General features: G+C 43.1%; 1 protein-coding gene across 2 annotated transcripts in view; it reads left to right on the top strand.

Annotated features, from left to right (window-relative positions):
- The window catches only part of LOC146185628 (glycine receptor subunit alphaZ1-like), a 208,774-nt gene extending 188,002 nt beyond the window's left edge, over nt 1–20,772 (top strand). For both annotated transcript variants that reach the window (XM_084606537.1, XM_084606538.1), the window contains 2 exons: nt 16,474–16,853; nt 20,531–20,772. In XM_084606537.1, the coding sequence (XP_084462663.1) occupies nt 16,474–16,853; nt 20,531–20,698 (548 nt within the window). In that variant the 3' untranslated portion in view covers nt 20,699–20,772. The remainder of the gene's footprint in view (nt 1–16,473; nt 16,854–20,530) is intronic.
- Nucleotides 20,773–21,098: the final 326 nt, after the last annotated feature.

The raw sequence follows: 21,098 nt of genomic DNA, 5'->3' as shown, positions 1-21,098 counted from the left end.
ACGGAAAGAGTTGAATTTAACTTCAGCATCGCGCCTAAGGTGATGGAAAGGAAAAGGGTATCTGCAACTGCAACCAATGTTTAGATGTTTTGGTATCACAGACCATTAATGTTCATATATGCACTGCAAAAAAATCGCTGATGCAAATGCGCTGTAGTTCAAAGTTCACATAAAATGTCTAGGCATGACTTATGTGCTTCTACCTCCGGCTCATGCAAATTTTGCAACGAACAAGGAGCTACGAATGGAAGTTAAACAGATGCGCTTGGTAGTTTCTAACATACAAGGAATGTCCAAAAATTAGCATGACCATCAAATGTTTCGCCGGATTCTGTTTATTAAAAATTTGCGAATTGCATATACATTATAGCCGCATATTTATTAAACGATCCTAAGTTTAAGTGCGCCCACGGTCAATGTGTCTCTTGATCGCCAACGGGTAAGAAGCTCCGAGATTTCAAGGCACAACTTTTTAAACCGATTTTCCAGACGTTGCTTTCGGCGCCAAATGTGCAGAGGAGTCATTCGAAAAAACGGATTGGTAGAGAAGGAGGGTCATGACATATTATGAGGTTGCACTTGGTAACGGCGCTTAAAAGGAAAAAAAATGAGCCGCCATAAGCTGGAATCTAATCTCTGACACTTCTGTCGCAAGTCCAATAGACTACTCCTACGCCGGTCAGCGCATGTTCTTTCAACAGAGCTGAAATGTTCACCAAGGACACTCAGGACCGCATGCATATAAATGCATGCGAAAGCCCGCTCGCGCGATACGCTGCCACGACGCCCGCTTTCTAGGCTTGCTTTTGAGCTGCACCCCATCACACAACAGGCAGCGCTATGCCTTCTGTACTCTGATTATGTGACAGCGCTCTCACCCCACCACCGCCTCTGAGTACGTTCATTGTCCTATGTCATGTGGAATGGTGAAGTGATTAAGGCATACAGAAAGAGGCACATATACGTATTAGTCACACTGGCATACTTGCCACATAGCCACTAACTTGGCTAACAAATGCCTGCTAAATGAGAAGCGTGATCGTATCACACCATATAACTTAGCACCAAGAATGGATGCGTCACAATTTCGACAAGAATGTGTGAAAAACGAGCGCCACATGGAGTCTCTCAGTCACGCCGTTTCAGGAGACCGAGCGACAGAGGCGGCAGATGGAAGGGGCACTGCGTCACGAGGATATTGTGCATGCTGTCATTGCACTCGCCGCTTTGGTGAATAGACAACTTTTGCAGCGATGCTTTTATATGTAACATAGAGTTGAAAACCGCGCTAGATAGATTTTTGGGCAATAGCGCTAATAAAGTTTCTGGCTGAAAAAGCTGTATTTTATGGCAATGAGAATATTTGTCTGCGGAAGAGCGCGGCAAAATCGCCTGAGCGGGCCTATATATCCCATACGTTTTCATGTCATTCTGGAGGTGAGTTTGTGCCACTAAAGATTTTGAGCCAAAAGGCACATTATTTCAAAATCTGTCGGAGGTTGTTTAGTCTTGATGACATTCAACGGCCGTTGTTTAGCCACCAAAGCGGCGAACAGGACAACGGCATTCATGTGTTCAGAGAATGTTTTATTACGCATTTGACACTGATATGTGCGATGACAAATAACCAAAGCTGAAAACTTACACGGTTAAGAACAGGGGACATTGCACATAACACGCCTCATGGCGCGGAAATACACCAAATAGCACTATTTACATTTCGGAAAAAAAGTTGGCAGTTCGTGATGATGATGCATGCAATATTGAAGGACAATGTATATGATGATAGGCAAATTGTAGAATAATTTCACAAATCAAAATAGGTACAAGCATATACACCACTCTCATGCACAATGTGTATTACACTCTTGTTTCGATGTATACAGTTATGAATTGACATTAATATTTATACTTATATGACAATATGCTCCTCCTCTACCGCTTCTGACGCGCCATGTCCTCCCATGATATAACTAACAAACCTCCGTGTTGCGTCGAATTTCCCCTCTTTCCTGTAAAAATTGAGCCATTTTTATTTCCGCCTTGCAGTTGGAGTCTTACTATTTCGCTCTCAATGTGCGTCTCTCAATTTCACGGAACAAAACAAAAAAATGCCTGATAATCTTAACTATGTCACGAAATTAAGAAATTAAGAAAACCAACCTGCGCATGACATAGGGAACTTTATTACCGCTTGCCACTAATATTTTGTTCTCAGAGAGGTAACCACTGGGGCAAAGCAAGTGGCATAAAAATAATCCAAATGCCCCTTTAGCATAAGGAAACTTTTAGGCTGTGTGAAAATAAATAACTATTCTACCTATTTGCTTTTTTATTTGCTGGTTAATCGACTGCCATATAACTTAATATATGGCAGTTAATATATCGCCTTCGTGCAAATGGCGATTGGTCATAAAGAACAAAGATGACCAATTTTAAATTAACTCCGCCTATTGTTTGTGACTCTTGTTAGTGTAGTCTGATCTCTAACCGTAAAAATAATTTGAAATACAGATGTCTTGAATGTTTTTGGTTGCTGCATTATATTTCCTTTTATTCACTTCTGGCGCAATGTAATCTCTGGTCGGTGCAAGCTTCAGCGCAACAAAGTGCCAACTGAAAAGTGTCAATAAGAGACAGTGCCTTGAAAGCCACATCAAAGCATTGAATGTTCAGGAGCGTATATCTAGTGAATCTTTATAAAGGGAACGCTTTACATCTCTTATTACGAGGGAATCTGGTGCGTTCTTCGTGCTCACCAATCTGTATTGAAAATTATCTTCATAGCAAAATTATGGAGCCGCGTTTTTCTTAGATCCTCCGAGTGAAATCATGCAATCTGTCGTTTTATATACGCTACATGTAAATGTAAATAAATTTTACCAAGGACGCAAGTACACTTGCATGCCTAGAAACCAAGGTTTTTGACGAATACACTCCCCACACGACGCATGAATGGCAGCCTTTGTTGAAGGTGCGAACACACAGCGGTCGAAAGTGAAACTAGCAGAAAGAAAATTAACACCTGTCGTGAATGTCACTCGAAACAATTAAACGACCATGCTGTGGTGTTGTTACATAACACGCTGCAGTCCTGTGTATTTGTTGAATACTCACAATCCGAACATACTAAGAAAGAACACCAGATATCCAACAGTCTTCAGAGCTAGCGTATCGGAGAGTATGAAGAGTGTGAAAAAAAGCTACTGTCATAGAAAAAAGGGGCACAGAGACACATATCCATATAACATAAAAGCAAAGAAAATACGCGATAAACCTGTTAAAAAAAAATATAAAATACAGGCACGAAGCCTGCTATAAAACCACCCTGAAATCCAGTGGCAATTTGTTTGCGTGACACTTGAAATAACCTATGCAAAAGCATTGAGGAGATCTCAAATAAATAATGCGTCTTGAAAGCTTTAACTCGCAAGTGCTTTAAAGGCAGTCTAGTCAGCTTTTAGAACAGCAAGCAAGACAGTTCACTAAAAGAAGGACTTGTTGACCAAATCGCAAGTTTTTCTCTGAACCTGCAGTAGCAAGCTTGTTCTGGGCCGCTTTTCCTTGGCACAATTATTTCTGTTTTTATTGGTAAAAGCTAGTTCTCGAAACGTCTGAAACGTTTTATCAATGGTTAAGTCTAAATCATTGTGAGCAGCAGAGATAAGCGACAGCTTATCCGACGTCGCAAGTAGGAAGCTTGTGGGGCATGGCTGGAGGAGCACAGCGTTTACGGTTCCCATCTGTGGGGTTCCTCCGTTAACAACCAATTATCTCAGCTGGTAAGCGCGCAAAGCTTCTTCGATACTTTCGGTGTGTAGTGAACCATATAACAAGCTCAGGCAACGTGCCGAAAGAGGAGCTAGAGCAAGCATGAGAGAGCGAGCGAGAGAGATAGGGCGAAAGAGAGAGAGAGAGAATAAAGTAATTTAATGAAACGAAAGGCGCAGATCAAGGTCGGCGGCGGTAAAGAATCTTTGCCCCGCCACTGAGCCCTCGAGAAGGGGAATTAAAGGCAATCTAGAGTGCGAATATGTTATTCTGATATCGTCATATAGTACAGTCAAATTAATTGTGGTTGTCCAAATTAAGAATACCACACACTTACTTAGTGACACTCGTGCGCACGCCAATGTACACCAATCTGGAGCATTAGGCTTGGGCGGACACGCGCCGCTGTGCCGTCGACTTCCACATGAATCTGGTCAGGTTGTTGTCGTTGTCCAAATAACTTATAAAGCAGTCGCCCACAGTCTCAGAGCGTTTTGTCTGTATACTTCCTCTTTATTAGCAGGCTTCTGGCGCTGCTGGCTCTAACGGTGTATGCAGATTGCTACAGTAGATTTATATTCCACCGAGTTTACAGCGATTTTTTTATATTTGGTAGAGAAGTGAAATATCCCGTCAATTAATAACGACCATTGCACACCTTGTAGTACTACGCAGCTCGCTCACTCTTCAGCGACTTTTTGAAAATATTTTTTTTTCTTCGCGCAGAAAGACTAAATGGAAAGTGATGATTTCAGTATTCGGGACGCAGCACCACTGGCGCCCAACTGGAATACGTTGCATGATGCCTTTATTGGTCAAGGTTTCCTGTTTCAGGATCGGAGAATTGGACCTTACTCGGCCTACTTCTGGGTGAAAAAAAGATTAGCTGTGGTTTAACTACAATTAAGCCTAATGGTGTAGCGAAAGCTACAGCCCCCAAGTTACGCTAGGCTTAGATAATGGAGAAGGACAGAGGTTAGGCAACAGCTTAAAGTTTATTTATCCCAATGAACACGCTCCGGTGATCAGTAAAATAGTGAGCCTTGGTTTCCATTCGTTCAATTACATGGTTTGGATTTGCAGCGAATCGCTGCAGTACCAAATCCAGGCTACTTACCCACTAAGTTGTAGTTGAAGGTTGCCGCTTCCTCAACTACAGTTGAAACCGTTCTTATTTTCATTTCGCCGTGCAGATGTGGCTTCGGCCTGGGCAGAAGTACTCGAGGCCTCGTCTGCTGTTACTCCTCTTCTTCTTTGTCTTCTTCTTATATTCGTTTTTTTCTTGTTCTGTTTCATCGTGTTCTTTTTCTTCATCGTCTTTTTAGCCCAAATTGCATACAAAGAAGAATAAACAAAGCCATGCCTCACTCCACAACTGCACCCATCATATGCAGTGTAGCTTTGAAACGTTATATACTCCATATAAAACCCAATTTTAGCACTGTTACGGTGAAATACAAATAGGGCTTGTTCCGTTGCACTTATCATAACATCCTAAAAGACTGTTCTGATGGTTATTTGCGCACTAAAGTACCTTGAAAATTTACACAATAGCATTATATATATAGTTTTTACCTTGCTTACCTGAATCAAGTTTTTATCCTACGATTTGCTAACCTTTAGTGCGAAATACGTTGCAAGCTTCTAGTTTCGAAATTTACAAATAGAAGATATTGATATTATTTGTTTTTTTAATTCACCTGACGGGAACCAGAACTGAGTGCTGAGTTCCTCCATTTGAACAGTTTGTAACCCAGCCGGATGAGTTTCGATATAACGATGCAAATCGTAAGCGTCCTCAAAAAATCTAGGTATATTTATCAGGTAATATTAGGAGCCATAGCTTTCTCTGCTCTATAAGCTTTAACGATTGCTCTTACGTTTTTTTGGTTGGAATGGTTGCGCTGCAGAAATTAGCTCTTTAATCAGAAGTCATTCCGGGCGAAGTGTAATGGCTCAGAGGAAGCAAGTAAAACAGAGCCTAAAAATGCTAGCTTCTATTCTGAGGCAGCGCGTTTTTGCGATAGCCGCTCTCCGTCGTAAGATTGGTTAGAATAAGCATTTCTCGATTTTTTAATCAAAAGCTCGTTTGAAGAAGAAACCTATTATTATTGAGCGAACGTTAACTGGCGTATAACCATCTTCAGGGGTAATGATGGCTAGCATTTGCCTAAAACGCTGAATAACCTCACTGAGCACAGAAATAATCACAAATATATGTATTAAATCACTAACACCATTTTTATAACTGTGCTAGTTCACAAAACAAGGCTGTCATAAGAAACTCGTTTTCTCGGATCTTCTCTTGGTGATTACCATTTACAGAGTCAGACTTTAAAGTACAGCTATAGCTTTTACATGAAAAATTTATCTGGTGCGACGCCCCTGTTCCGCGTCGTGTGTCGTTCGGCAATGACATAGAGCGTAGTTTAAGTCGGTATAATTGTGATTTTTTCACTTTCTACCTTAGAATCGAAGTTACTCCACGCCCTTCAGCCGCACCAGGAAAAAACATTACAGCTAGTCGCCACTATCTTGCACATGTATTTGCATCACAATAATTTGAGACTCTTTTGGACGATATTCTTTTATACGAACATGCTCCGACAGTCGCAAAAAAAAAAAAAAAGAACTAGGATTAAGACTTCCTTTCATCTTGCAGTACTGATATGCACAGCAACTTAGGCAAATATCAGCTATTCAGTTCAGTTCAGTCGTTCCGTCGTGTCCGTCTCTTCGTGACCCTATGGACCATATTACCCCACGCTTTCCGGTCTCTCACTATCTTCCTAAAATCACATACCTTCATCTGCAGCGCCTCGAGGATGCCATCTACCCACCGCGTTCTCTGCGTACCCCTTTTTCGGTGACCCTCAACCTTTCCTAACATCAAATCTTTCTCCAGCGACTCCTCTCTTCTCATCAGATGAACAAAGTAGCTGAGCTTTAACTTTAGAATTTGACCCTCTAATGAGCAGTCAGGGTATATGGTCGACAATATCGACTGATTTGATCTTCTGGCAGTCCACGGAACTCTCAAGGCTAGCCATGGCCCTCTTTCCCAGAAGCAAGCGTCTCCTAATTTCATGGCTGCAGTCTCCTACCGGGGTAATCTTGGAGCCCACGAAGAGAAAATATGTCACAGCTTCCACTTCTTGTCCCTTGATGCTCCAGGACATGATAGGGCAAGACGCCATGATCTTTTTTTTTAATGTTCAGTTTAAGCCCAACCTTCTCACTCTCTTCTTGTACGCGCATAAGAAGTCTCTTGAGTTCCAGTTCACTTTCTGCCATTAAAGTGGTATCATCCGCATATCTAAGGTTGTTGATACGTTTTCCAGCAATTTTCCCTCCAGCTGAACACTCGTCCAGACCGGCCTTCCTCATGATGCACTCAGCATATTCTAAATATCTATATTTTATATATTTAATACAACGATGTCGGCCAATATCTTTACACTTTGCTTCCGCCAGGTCACATCAATTACACGCAAAAACACTCTTCAATAACTGTGCATAGTTTCCTGTTTAAAAACAGTTAGGAAGCAAAATTTTATTTCCACGTAAACGAACTTCTGCAAAGAGTTCTCAGTTCGTGTGCCCTGCACGAAATTCCTATCTGTTATTCAGTGTATTACGCTCTTCACGGGATATCTCCTGAATGCATTTGACGCTATGTAAAGAGAATGTCAAGCTAGCTGGAGTGCTCACCAATCTGTTTAGCACACTGACCTGTGTAGCATCACTGCGGTCTCAGTGTGGAAGGCAAGTATTCAGAGCATTTGTCTGAGATGCGGCGCCCTTAGCTTAGAGTCGAAAACATCATCTCGAAACGAAACCACCCAAGTTCCTTTTGTTCAAGACCTGACACAAAATTATGATAAAGTTCTCAACGTGTGTGTCTTATTTTCACTGAACAAAAAAAAAATTTCTATGGGCTTAACTATGTCACAAAATAAAGAGTTAAGGATATCAACCTGCCCATGACAAAGGGAACTTCATTCACGCTTGCCGCTAATATTTTGTTCTCAGAGAGGTAATTACTGTGCAAAGCAAGCGGCGTAAAAATCATCTAAATGCCACTTTTGCGTTAGAAAAACATTTAGACGGTGTGAAAATAATTATTTAATCGATATATTTGCTATTTTGCTCCTAAATCAACTGCTACATAACATAACTTCTCATAAATCCCCTCCCTGGAAATGGCGAGCGGCCATAAAGAACGAAAATAACCAATTTGAAATTAACTTCACCTATTGTTTGTAATTCTTGTCAGTGTAGTCTGATCTCTTAAGCGTAAATATATACTGATATACACAGGTCTTGAACGTTCTTGGTTTCTTCATAATATTTCCCTTTATTCACATCTGGCGCAAACAACGTTGTAATCTCTGGTCGATTCAAGCGTCAGCGCAACAAAGTGCCAACTAGAAAGTGTCAATGAGAGACTGTCTTGAAAACCACATCAAAGCATCGAGCATTCAGGAGCGTATATAGAGACTCAGTTTAAAGCGAAAGCATTACATGTTATTTTACGAGGGAATCCAGTGCGTTGTTCATGCTCGCGAAAGTCTTGAAAATTACATTCATATCAAAATTGTGGAGCAGCGTTTGCCATAAAGCTTCCGAGTAGAGTCATGCAATCGCTCAATTCATACAAGCTACATGCACAAAAATTCTAACAAGGACACATGTACACAGTTTTGTAAACGTTTAGGGCCCAGGGGGTCAGCTTATGAGCTTTGTAGTGGTGCTGATTTCACAGCACATGAGCGTGTGGGACAAAAAAAAATATTCTACCATCAAGAGGTTCGTAACAGAGGAAATGCATTACAAGCCGCACGAAGTGACTCAGAGGCAGACCCCGTGGGCACTAAACCTTTGGCAAACACTGTCTAAAGACTTTTGACAAAAGACTGACAAATACTTTTGCCTTCAAACCAAGGTTCTTGACGAATTCACTCCACTTACGCCGCATGAAGCACAGCAGACTGCGTAGAAGGTGCGAACACACACCGGTCGAATGCGAATAGCAGAAAGAACATTCACACCTGTCGTGAACGCCACTCGAAAGATTTAAACGGAATTACTCTTATTGTTTTCACATTAATACGCTGCAGGACTGTGCCTGAGTCTCTCAGTACGCTGCAGTACTGAATACGAACTATACGAAGATACTCAAAAAGAACACCATATACCCAACAGTCATCAGAGGTAGCGCATTCTCAGCCTGTGAAAGCTAATGACATAAAAAAAGGAAGCCGAAAAATATAAATACAACATGCGCAACAAGAAATTGCACAATAAATATGTTAAAAAAACTAGACAACAGGCATGAAGCCTGTTACAACCCCACCCTGAAATCCTGCGGCAATTTGTTTGCGAAACGTTTGAAATAACGTATGAAAATACGTTGAGGTGACCTAAAATAAATATTGCGTCTTGAAAGCCTTAACTTGCAGAGTTAAAATGCAGTCTAGACACCTTCCAGACAGTTTTCAGGATAGTTGAGTAAAAAGAGTTGCAGTCACTGACCAAGTCAACATGAAAAAGAGGACGTTTCGGTACCCCTACGGGTTCCTTTATCACAAGGATCCTAGGTTGTGATCATGGAACCCGTAGGGGTTCCGAAACGTCTTCTTTTTTTTATGTTGACTTGGTCAATGACTGCAACTCTTCTTACTCAACTACCATGCCTGACCAGACGAACCTTCGTCGAACCCTTGACTACTAGTAATCAGGATACTTCACTAATTGTACGGTTGGCTCACCAAACCCCACGTTCCTCTCTCACACTGTCATCGCAAGCCTGTTCTAAGCCGCCTTTCCTTGGCACAATTATTTCTGTTTATATTGGTAAAGGCTAGTTCTAGAAACGCTTGAAATGTTTTCTCAATGGTTAAGTCTAACGCATTGTGAGCGGCAGAGATAAGTTGCAGCTTATCCGGAGTCTGAAGAAGGAAGCTCAGAGCGCATTGCTGGAGGAGAACAGCATTGACGGTTCTTATCTGTGTGGTTACTCCGTTAAAAGCCAGTTTTCTCAGCTGGAAAGCACGCTGGGCTTCTTCGCTGCTTTAGGTGTGTAGTGAACCATATAACAAGCCCTGGCAACGTGCCGAAAGAGGAGCTAGAGCAATGATGATAGAGCGCGGGAGCCAGATAGAGAGAGAGAGAGAGAGTGAAGTAAATTTATTAAAGAAGAGATGGAGATCGAGTTTGGCGGAGGTAAGGAATTTTCATGCCCGCTACTCAGCCCTCGCGAAGGGGAATTAAAGGCGACCTAGAGCGCCAATGTTATGCTAATGACATCATATAATACAGTAACATTCATTGTGGTTGTCCAATTTAATAAGAATGCCACGCGCTCACTTGTTGACACTCGTACGCACGCCAATGTGCACCAATCTGGAGCAATAATCTTGGGCGAACACTGCCGCTGTGCCGTCGGCTGCCACATGAAACTGGTCGACTACAGTCTTCAGCGCGTTTTGGCTTTACTTTCTCTTCATTTGCGCAGAGCCGGCGCTGCCGGCGTTGGCGGTGCATGCGGATTACTACGGTAACTTTATAATCCACCGCGTTTGCTGCTGGTTCTTTCATATTTGGTAGCGAAGTGAAATATCCCGTGAATAATAACGACCATTCCACACCTTGCAGATCTACGCATCTCGCCCACTCTTCAACGACTTTCTGAAAAAAAGTTTTCTTTCTTAGCGCTGAAATGCGAAATGAAATGTTATGAAGATTTCAGTCCAGACGTATCTAAAAAATATATGAATCACAATTCCACCGCTCCCTATCATTTTTTTTTGTCGCGAGCCAGACTCCTTTTTTTTGAGTCAGATGGCCTCGGTTTCATACCCCGCAGGAAATTCTAGTGCGAAATCTGCTACAACCTTTGGACATAGTCCTTTCTAACATTCTTCCAACGAAAGTAAGTGCATCGTCGGTTCAAATTGCCTATGATGACATTTTCGCAAATAATGCAAAACACTTATCACCTCACACTTTAAATGAATTATTAGACGATCATTTACAAAGTCTTCCCGTTAGCATATTGATAGCAACTGATGATTCTCAATTTCATGAAAAAGCCGGCATTGGAATATATTCTCCGCTTTTAGACTGGGCTTTTTCAGTCCGTCTTCCGGATTTTACCCCAATTTTGTAGGCGGAGTTGCTGGCGGTGGTGCTTGCTCTGCGCAAACTAGACCCAACATACTCAACAGTGGCTGTAATTACGGACTCTTATTCCTTGTGCTTGTCGCTTTCTTCGAATATGGATTCGCCAATAACAAACACTTTTCTTTCATTGCTCCCCTCACATTTTAGCCTCATACATATAGTGTGGGTACCAGGCCACAGTAATGTGACAGCCAATGAGGTTGCTGATAGACTAGCCAAAGAATCTCAGAATGGCCCTGTGTTGCCCATCCTCCCGATCGTACATAACAGCAGCACGATTTCGGAGGCGTTCCTTATTAAGCACGCAGTCTGGATCTGTTTTATCATCGGATGACTACCTGTATCTCAAGTATTCCTGGAATAGGAAATCATGTCAATCAAGGCAGACTGAGGTGTTTCTAACCAGGCTAGCTGTCGTATTCCACCCCTAAATTTCTATATGCACAGGACTGGTTTGGCTCTTTCTCCCGTCTGCGCTTTCTGCGGGGAACCGGAAACAAGATCATTTCTTGATATTTTGCCGCCGTTTTACCATGATGAGAAAACGGTATTTAGAGAAGCCGTTACAGCAGCTGGGTCTTAATTTGAGCAGCCAGATTTTATTATCGTTCGGTGCCACCATGCTTGGGTACAGCCACAGGCCTGTTTTTAACACCATTCAAAACTTCTGAATAGAAACAAAACGCCTACCTCTCTAACATGCTTTGAATTCTAATCTGTAGATATAAATCTTAGTATTCTCCTACTGCGTGCATTAGTATTTACGCTTTTTTATTTTGATTTTTCATATTTACATTTTCTTCTCTATTCACTAGCATTTATTTCTATTTATTTTTGCGATGTAGTTATACATCTCAAAATCTAATATCTCTGCACCCCAATTCTTGGCCGATCCGCCTGTGTTGGTATGTGCCATCAAATTAGAGAACAACAACAACCACTCGCCGCAAGCTGAAATAAACTGCGAGCCTTTATTGGTCAGGGTTTTCCTATTTCAGGATCGGAGACGTGGACCTTACTCGACCTACTTCTGAGTGAAAAATAAAATTAGCTGTGTTTTAACTACAGTTCAGCCTATTGTTGTAACGAAAGCTACGGCCCCCTGGCTACGCTAATGTTCAGCTTATGGAGGAGGACACAAGTTAGGCAACGGCTTAAAGTTATTTTATCCCAATGAAGACGCTCCGATGATCAGTAAAATAGTGAGACTTGGTTTCCGCCCGTTCAATTACATGGTTTGACTCTGTACAGATTCGTTGTAGTACCAAGTCCAGGCTGCTTCCCCACTGCGTTGTAAGGGCTGGTTTGCTTCCTGAACTCCAGTTGAAACCGCTCTTATTTTCATTCCGCCGTGCAAACGTGGCTTCGGCATGGACAACAGCACTCCACACCTCGTCTCCTGTAACTCCTTCTTCTTCTTCTTCTTCTTCTTCTTTCTATTTTCCTTTCTCTTCTTTTCTTCTTTCTCTCTTTCTTCCTCTTTTGTTCATTTTCTTTCTCTTCTTATTTGTGTTTTCCTTCTTATTTTCCTTTTCTTTTTCTTCTTCTGCTTCTTCTTCTTTTTCTGTTTCTTTGTCTTCTTTTTCGTCTTGTTCTTCTTGTTCTTCTTCTTCCTTTTCCTGGTATATGGCACACAGTGCCACTCTCACGGCCGAAATACCTACCGCATTGTAGCTTTTGCTACACGCTCGACTATGTTCCCAAGGACGCAGGATCGAATCCCGGCCTCGGTGGCCGCTTTTCGATCGAGACGAAAAGCAAGGCACCCGTGTGCTGTGCGATGTCAGTGCACAGTAAAGAACCGCAGGTGGTTGAAATTTTCGGAGTACTCCACTACGGCGTCTCTCATAGCCTGAGTCACTTTGGGACGTTAAACCTCACAAACCAAACCAAAACACGCACGCACGCACGCACGCACACACGCACACGCACACGCACGCACACACACACACACACACACACACACACACACACACACACACACACACACACACACACACACAAAACAAACAAACAAAACAAGGCGCCCGTGTGCTGTGCGATTTCAGTGAGCGTTAAAGAACCCCAGGTGGTAGAAATTTCCGGAGTCCTCCACTACGGCGTCTCTCATAGCCTTAGTTGCTTTGGGATGTTAGACCCCACAAACCAAACCAAACCAAAACTGAAAAACACAGCATTATTTAGGTTTCCAGCCCTTCCTCTTAGCTTTGGCAGAAGTTTTCAGCAGCTTCTACGTTGTACAGCTGCTCTATTTATGTTTTTGGTCACATTAATTTAAAAGGGCACTCCTGGGTATAGAATTCCCCCCAAAGTGTACTAACAAACTTTATGGCTTTTTTGGCCCCTTTAAGCTAGCTTTGAGTAATACTTGACCAAACGGTGATCTACCTAAGCTGTTCAGCCGACTGGATATGGGCCTGGTGGAGCACTACGGGATTATCTTAAGACACTTGATAGAGTAAATTGTCAGTCATAGTATTTATTGCGTCTCTTAGCAAGGTTGAAGGGAAATATACTGATAAATTTTATTTCCTGCCCTTATGTTCACGAAACCTTACCTATGTTCTTGGCTTCAATTTGCCGAATTGAACGCATAGACATCATCCAACTTATCTCCTCAACATGGCCGCCACAACTGTGAAGTTTCCGTTATGGTCGGTAAAGGGCAACTTGCGCGAACAGCCAAAGACTGCTACTTTCTGGGGCGCCACGTTCCTTTATCTTCTCTGGACATATTGCAGCTGACTCTCAAAAGGTGCCCCAAAATCTCATATTGCATTTTAAACTTTGCGCCATTAAAGAGGGGATCAAGCATATCTATTAATCTTTTAACGCTTATACTGACCTGTAGCTTTAAAAACAGCCGCATTATAGATTGCGATGTAAATTCACCTCGTTCACCAATCCCTGGTCGAAACGAAGTGCGTCACTGTGCAAAAGATGCGGCGCAATATAAAGCCTGTGAATCGAACCAGAGCCGCACCTGGCCCGAATTCTTCCCCCGAACCACAACCAAGCCTAAGCAGTCATTTTCTTCTATATTGTACACCTGGCCGGTAAAAAACATTCTGTATTGCTATCGGTATTTCACATATTTTTGAGAAATTTGTTCGAATCAGGAAAAACGAACACACTCAATAGCCCGGCATGTGTGTACCTCTTTGATATATGCACCTCTAATTTGTGAGAACGTAGAGCAACAATAAGTCATTTGTACAATTTTCATTCCAATGCATTCACTGCCTAATATTCTAGAGGCGTCAGTCATGATCACCAGGGCTAATTGGTGCCGCAGTTGGACTTTCTTGTGTAGGCTGAGCATGCCTGGGGGCTCGCTGTTTACACAATGAGGCGGCTAAGCCTCAAGCATAATGACTCGCTTTAGGCGACTCTTGCTCGTTCCCAGGAGCACCCTGGGGGCAGTTGTTCGATCGGCGTGGTACTAAAAGTAAGCTCTGTGTCCACATGCTGCCAGTACTGGGTACGTCCCAGTTCCGAAACGAGAGAAAACATTAGATTCTGTTTAGACGGCGTGGTAGCACCACACGTTTACCTATCTGTATCTACTTGCTTAAATATTACCAAGGTGTAGGACCCTAAATAAATCGCTTAATCCCAAAACAAATTGACTAGCTAATAATATAATCTATATAAATCTGTACAAGCGGCGCCGACAATTGCAGCTGTTTGCTGCAACGGCCCATAGTGGCTGGATTACAAACCTTGGTGGTGTTGCTTCCCGCTAGTTCTTCTTGCATTGAAGAGTAAATGAAATCCTCTGTCTTTATGTCTTATACCCTCTGGCAGAACCGTTCACTATAACCAATTGCTTTCGCTGCACACTGTGAACTCGTTCACCACAATCACCGACATTATGCACGCTAACCTTAATCATTCTTAGCTCCACGCGTCATAAAAGAGGTTTGCGTGGGCTAAAATAAATTTTTACAACACTGCGTGTGGAAGTAAGAACATATGAAATGGGGGTTTTTGTTTATTTTCGATTAGAATAATCTAAAGAAAGTAACTATTAAAGTCGTTTTCTCATCGGCGTAAACGTTTCGCTCGCACGCCAATGCAAGCTAGCGAAAGCATTGACCTAGCAGCGAACAGACTGTGATATGCCATATATGTAGGGCAGGACAACAACCTGTCCTCTGTTTTCACTCGCTGTTGGAGTCGTATAGCCAACTAGCCCGCTCGCAAGTACTACTGAGTTTACGCTCTTCGCCCAATGCATTTAGTGAAGTTATACACACACACAATCCATAGCGGAATTCCAAGGTGAAGCACACCTCTATTAAGGCATTGATTACTTCTAAGCCTTCACAGAAACGAAGTCTTGTGGTTATTATAACTACCTTTGAAGTTTCCTTGTCTTTACCCAGGATTTCTACTCAGGACCATTGACAGTACTGGACAATTACTTTTATAGCTGAGCTAATAAGCTTCCTCTTCACTTAGTTCCAGCGAAAGCCTTACCGCTTTCCCTTGTCGCGGTATGCCAAAGTTTTGCAGAATACCATTCAGTATTAATCCTAGAGGTTATTGATATATTGAACATCTCTCTGGGAAATTGTGCAGGATACCATCTGTTGTATTCTATCCAGCCTTAAAAATCCTTGTTGTCCTAACTGACTGTCGTAAAAGGTTTGTCTCATTCGTTTAGCGATTAATCTAATTCGCACCTTGTGAGAAAGCGAAAAATAAGCTCTTCAGTCAATAATTTTGCAATTGCTTAACGCCATTTTCTAACTCTAGTTTATCGCGCACGATTCATGTAGTTACTGTTTTTCAAGAACCGCCAGCATGCGGCCTTACAACTTTGTAGAGCATGTAATGATTTTGAACTTTTTTGTTTATACTCTTAGTCGCGAGACAAAGCTTTATCATTTCATTTTTTGCTCAATATGTGCCGAGATGTACTTAAAACGTTGCAGACACTGTAGTCCATTACCACCTGTTACAGGTTGGTCTGGTCATCATTTGCGTCTTCAGAAGCTCCTTCGCAGACTTTAAACAGAGCGTTGATGAGCGCAACGGGCATTGATAGTTCGACAACCAACGTGCAAGTTTGTCTGTTATCGGCGCTGCCAATTTTCTTAGTTATTTTGCGTGCTCAAGTTAGCCCAACAAACTGTTCATTCAAGTACAAGTCCAGTCTCTTAATCAGTTGTCTTCGGCGTCACCCCAAACCGGCGACAATATTACACTTCTAGCATATTTCCGTGCTTCACTACGCTCTGATGCTCGGCATCTCGTTCACCGCACTTTCTTTGAAATTTTCGCCGTAAATGGCTAAGAACTACCCTCAGGGTACTTCAGTCTAAAAAAATAATGCGAGTACTCACTATGCCTCCTTATACGAAATTACCCCCCCCCCCCACCACAAAAAAAAAAAAATAAAATATCCGTTACAGATATGGCAATAAATATTTTTCATGTCACGTGCGGTGCGATGGGCATACCATTTTGAGTGGGGACCCACTCGCATTTCATTTTGTTCCCAACTCGCAGGAGAGTACAGCTGCTTGCGCGCCGAGCTGAACCTGAAGCGTTCCATCGGTCACCACCTGGTACAGTCCTACCTGCCGTCTACGCTTATCGTAGTGGTTTCCTGGGTCTCGTTCTGGCTTGACGTCGACGCCATACCAGCTCGAATCACCCTCGGCGTCACCACGCTGCTAACGATCTCGTCCGAGAGCTCGGACCACCAGGCCAACCTGGCGCCTGTGTCGTACGTGAAGGCTCTCGACGTGTGGATGGGCACGTGCACCATGTTTGTGTTCGCTGCTGTGCTAGAGTTCACATTCGTCTCATACTTGGCGCGCCGTAAACTAATCGTACCGGCATCCATGGGTGATGTTGAGGCCTCTCAAGACCTCGTCCTTGTTGTGGTGAGTACAAAACCATGTTACTGCTCTTGATCATGTATGGTTCGAGTGTGAAAGCGTAATTATGCTGTGATGGAGCAATGCAACGTTGCTTTGACCGATGTACATTTTGCCGCTCTTTAGTTGTCACTGGACCAATTTAACTGAGAATTCTGCGCATATCACACACTACCGCTGCACAAACAAGTGCCAAGAAAGTAGGCGTAGTCCAAAGTGCCGCTCTTTAAAGAAAGAGATAAAGGTTATAAAGAGATACTCGACTACGCACTACACAATACTGTATTCCATCAATACTCGGGTGACAGCGCCCCTAAGAATTAGCGAGGGGGAGGCCAATGTAAAAATAAAAATAATATGAAGCGTTTAGTCCACTTGCCAGATCGCTTTAACCGCAGCAAATTCATTACAGCCTTAGATCTGAGTTTGCGGTGTGGACTTGCGTAGACACTGCATACTCTATAGCGTACACATGCGCAACGCTAGCACAGATCAAAGATCTAAGCCATGAATCATTTACACAGGCCCTTTTTTTAAGAACCATTCATTTTTTTTAATCAGCTTACTCATCTAGTCCACCACATTGTACATAAGCAAGCCGGGCTATGCGAAGGTCAATTCAAGCAGTTGGCCCACGCATCAATACAGAGCAAAATTTTCTATACTCTTCTATACCTTACTCCAGCCTGACACCAAATAAATAAGATAGAGGTTCTGCTTCATATTTTGTACAAGGCAGCCCTTAACATTTCCATGCATATGCCCACTCAGTGCCTATAATCATTTCTTGCCCCTTTGCGAGCGCATACAACCACATTGAGATCGGTTAATGGTGCGCCTTTCTATCACAAAACAAAGACACTGGATACAAAAGCACGTTTGACTAAAGCCTATCGATATCCCTATATATCATTGCCCCCTGTGCCCGTTCCCAGCTGAGCTCAGTGTCGCCCCTATTCCAAACATTCTTAAACCCTATGCTAATTAGGTCACTGCTGGGTTTCCTGCCACTTTGCCATTCAGTCCCCTCATATTCCGCACCATTCTCCCCCAATGTAGCGGGCTTAGCAATCTTTGGATCAGCTGAATGAGCAGTTCGCCTTGGTGACTCTGGCTAAGGGCACCCTTGAAGCTTATACTGCGTCTCACTTTAGTTATTCCTTTTGCTCTAGATATAAAAATTAGCGCTTGCAACAATTTACACGCAGCAAAATGTTTGTGCAAACAATACCTCTTCTTACACTACTGCTATTTGAAATATAAAGCTAGGAAATATTATCCGCAAAACTACACATATAATTTTAACAATATTTATCAAGCAGTAACATGTGTGTGTGTGAAAGTTATATAGAAAAGCTTAGAAAATATACCATGCAAATATTAAATCATTGCAGATACGGGAAAGATATCCATAATTTCGCAGGTATTGAAAAAAAAAATGGCGCGCTAAATAACGTCCGCGGGCTGACAAAATTACTTCGGTCGTTACCTTGAGCGGCAGTTAACCTTTAAAGCAATTTTATTTGTGCATAAGGCCTCCCTAGAATTGTTATCTCGTACAGCTAGCCGTTTAATTAAAGTTTAAGCAATTTGGAGACATACTGCTAGCGCCTTAGATGAGGATGCGGTAGCCGCAGGGAAATGCCCTAAATGACTACTACACACAATGGCAGGACACAATAGTACGAACGAAACTGCACGAGCGCTAAAGCATATTTTTCCACCTACAGACTGTAAAAAACCAGCCCGATAGCAGCCCTTGTAAGAGCATATTACTTGGGCATGCTGATATTCGTGTCCTGAGTGTGTGACGATATGGCACAGTGGAAAAAAGTGTGCTTATAATGCTAATAGAGGTTCATTCTTCTTCCCTATTACTAATTCTTGGTTTCGTGGCCGGTCCGGCTGTCTCGCTCTCGTGACGACTTGTTCTTGTGATTTGTGTAGAGCTCAAAAAACTACGACGAAAACACAATTTGAAATGAAAAAAAAAATCATTATAATTATTAGAATAGCTTGGTTTGGAAGAGACTGACAAAATGGTAGAGTGTGATAATATGGAGCCGTTTGAGCTCTCCCACTGAGACTCTCTTGATGCGAAGCGAAACCCAAGTTCTTGATTAACCTTTTTAACGGTTCACATTGCGGTTGCGACCTATTGGGCAGGCCATCTCACGAGGCAGTGTAGCCTCTAGCCAAGTATATATAGGCGCCCCGACCAGTGGGTCCCAGTAACATCAACAGGCACAAAGCAAAGAAAGCACAACTAAATCGTTTGCCCAAAGGGGTGGCACGTGACCCAATAAAGGACAAGAAGAGCAAAAGTAAATCGCGTATCCACACTGGTGTTACGTGACCAAGTAAGACACAGGACAACAAGAGCAAAGCTGAACTGCCTGCCAGCGTGGACACCACGTGACCCAGCAAGACGCAACTAATGAAAGACGCAACCTAAATCGCTTTCGTCTCCACCTGATGGCGGTGTGGGCTAACCATGCCCGAAGTGCGCATGCGGCACATAATGGCCCTCTGCCCTCGTCCCACGAATGGAGCTTGCAGACCGAAACTGAAGAACTGAAGCAATTAAGGAGAGCAAAATCGTCTCGGGGCCGCTATTTTTACCCTGTAAGCTTTGACAAAGAAAAGGCGAAGATGTATCCATTCCTTGCTCAACGCATTTTTATACACTAGGCAAAGAGGGACGGTCGCTCGGAAAAGGCCTTGTTACATCCAACTCAATGAGGTCATTGTTTGTGGCCTCGTTCGAGCGACCACGAGCTGCCGTTTGACACTCGATGCCTCTGTGGAATTCGTAACCACGATGGGCAATTGATGTTCGGTTTCCCAGACTTAGGGGTGAGGGGAGAAATAAGGTCGGATGTGCAGGCGACAGATTATTGTCTCGGTCTCTGTTCGTCCCGTAAGCACCGACTCTCCAAAGCTATCGGATCCGCGCTTTCAGCGGGATATTTATCGTATCACAAACAAACAGAGCTGATTGGATCAACATGGCTCGCAGCCCGACGGAAACAAGTATTTCGCCTGCTACGTGATGGCCTCCTGCTCAGCGACTCAACAATGTTCCTTGCTTGTATGGCACAATATTTCAGAAGTGTCGATGATATTAAATTCCTCATAGAGGCCATAAGCCTACTCAAACCTCACGTTACCGATTTCAGGAGCAATTTTGACAGTGTCGGTAGTATTACAATGTGCAGGGGGGTTTTGGAAGCCATGCAGGGCAGAAACAAAATTTAACACCGTCCATAGAGAGCCTAGTTCAATACATTGTACGACTTTTCCTAGCTGGATGCATGTGCCACACTGTGTAGTTATCACAACTGCCCAGAGTTTTAGAGCTCTTTACACCGGAGCTTCGCACGCACAACAGTACGGCCTGACTAGGACACAATTGAAAATTCATTTTATGTAGCGCATAAAAACAAAGGCTAAGACATAAAGTACAAACTTCCTCAGAACCGAAAAGCATCCACTGCAGCAAATAACTTTACCACTACGCTACAGTGACCTGGCTTTGCTCTGTACAGTTTTGCGGCGTGTGTTATTATTACTTTTTTATTCTTGTTTTGCCATTCAGTGCGCCTGACAAAGGCGAGAGGCTTTGACATTTAGTTACTGCCTGTCATTTGTTTTGTGGTTTCTCTTGTATTCCTTGTCCCCAGGCTAACAACGACAAAGGCCGGCCCACGTCCCCGTCCATTCCGACGTCCACTCATGTGATCCTGGCGTACAGACATCGCGCCAAGCAGATCGACCAAGTCAGCCGGGTCGCTTTCCCCATCGGGTTTTTTCTCTTCAATGCCCTCTACTGGCCCTACTATATGATTTAGCTGCAAATGGTGACGGTGACTGCCTACATCAGGAAATAGTCCCTTGTGACCCATCCGGGCCAGAGCCTCCCCAGCGACGCACCTCACGAGGACTGCCATTTCTGACAATGCTCGAGGGAGAACACAAAGAGTTGCGGTGGCCTCCTATCTTCCGACTTTTCCTTTTCTACAGGATTTACGTTGCATTCTCTATTTATCCGATCGAGTGTTGCATAGCGTCTACATCTGTTAAGAATGTGTACTGTCTGAAGGGTTTTTCCTTTTTTTTATTATTACACGCTTGCTTCAGCCCCTCTTTCAAATACCTTCACTCAGCCCTATTTCGTTCGTGCTGTCATGAGGACCACGAATGTAGGTACCAAGCAAAATCCCCTGGCCATGTAATATTTTTGACAGTCTT

The sequence above is a fragment of the Amblyomma maculatum genome, chromosome 6, assembly GCF_055883805.1.
Source record: "Amblyomma maculatum isolate TAMU_Amacu chromosome 6, ASM5588380v1, whole genome shotgun sequence".
Classification (NCBI taxonomy): domain Eukaryota; kingdom Metazoa; phylum Arthropoda; class Arachnida; order Ixodida; family Ixodidae; genus Amblyomma; species Amblyomma maculatum.
Note: the sequence above shows the minus strand (reverse complement) of the source record. Positions and strands in the feature narration are given on the sequence as shown.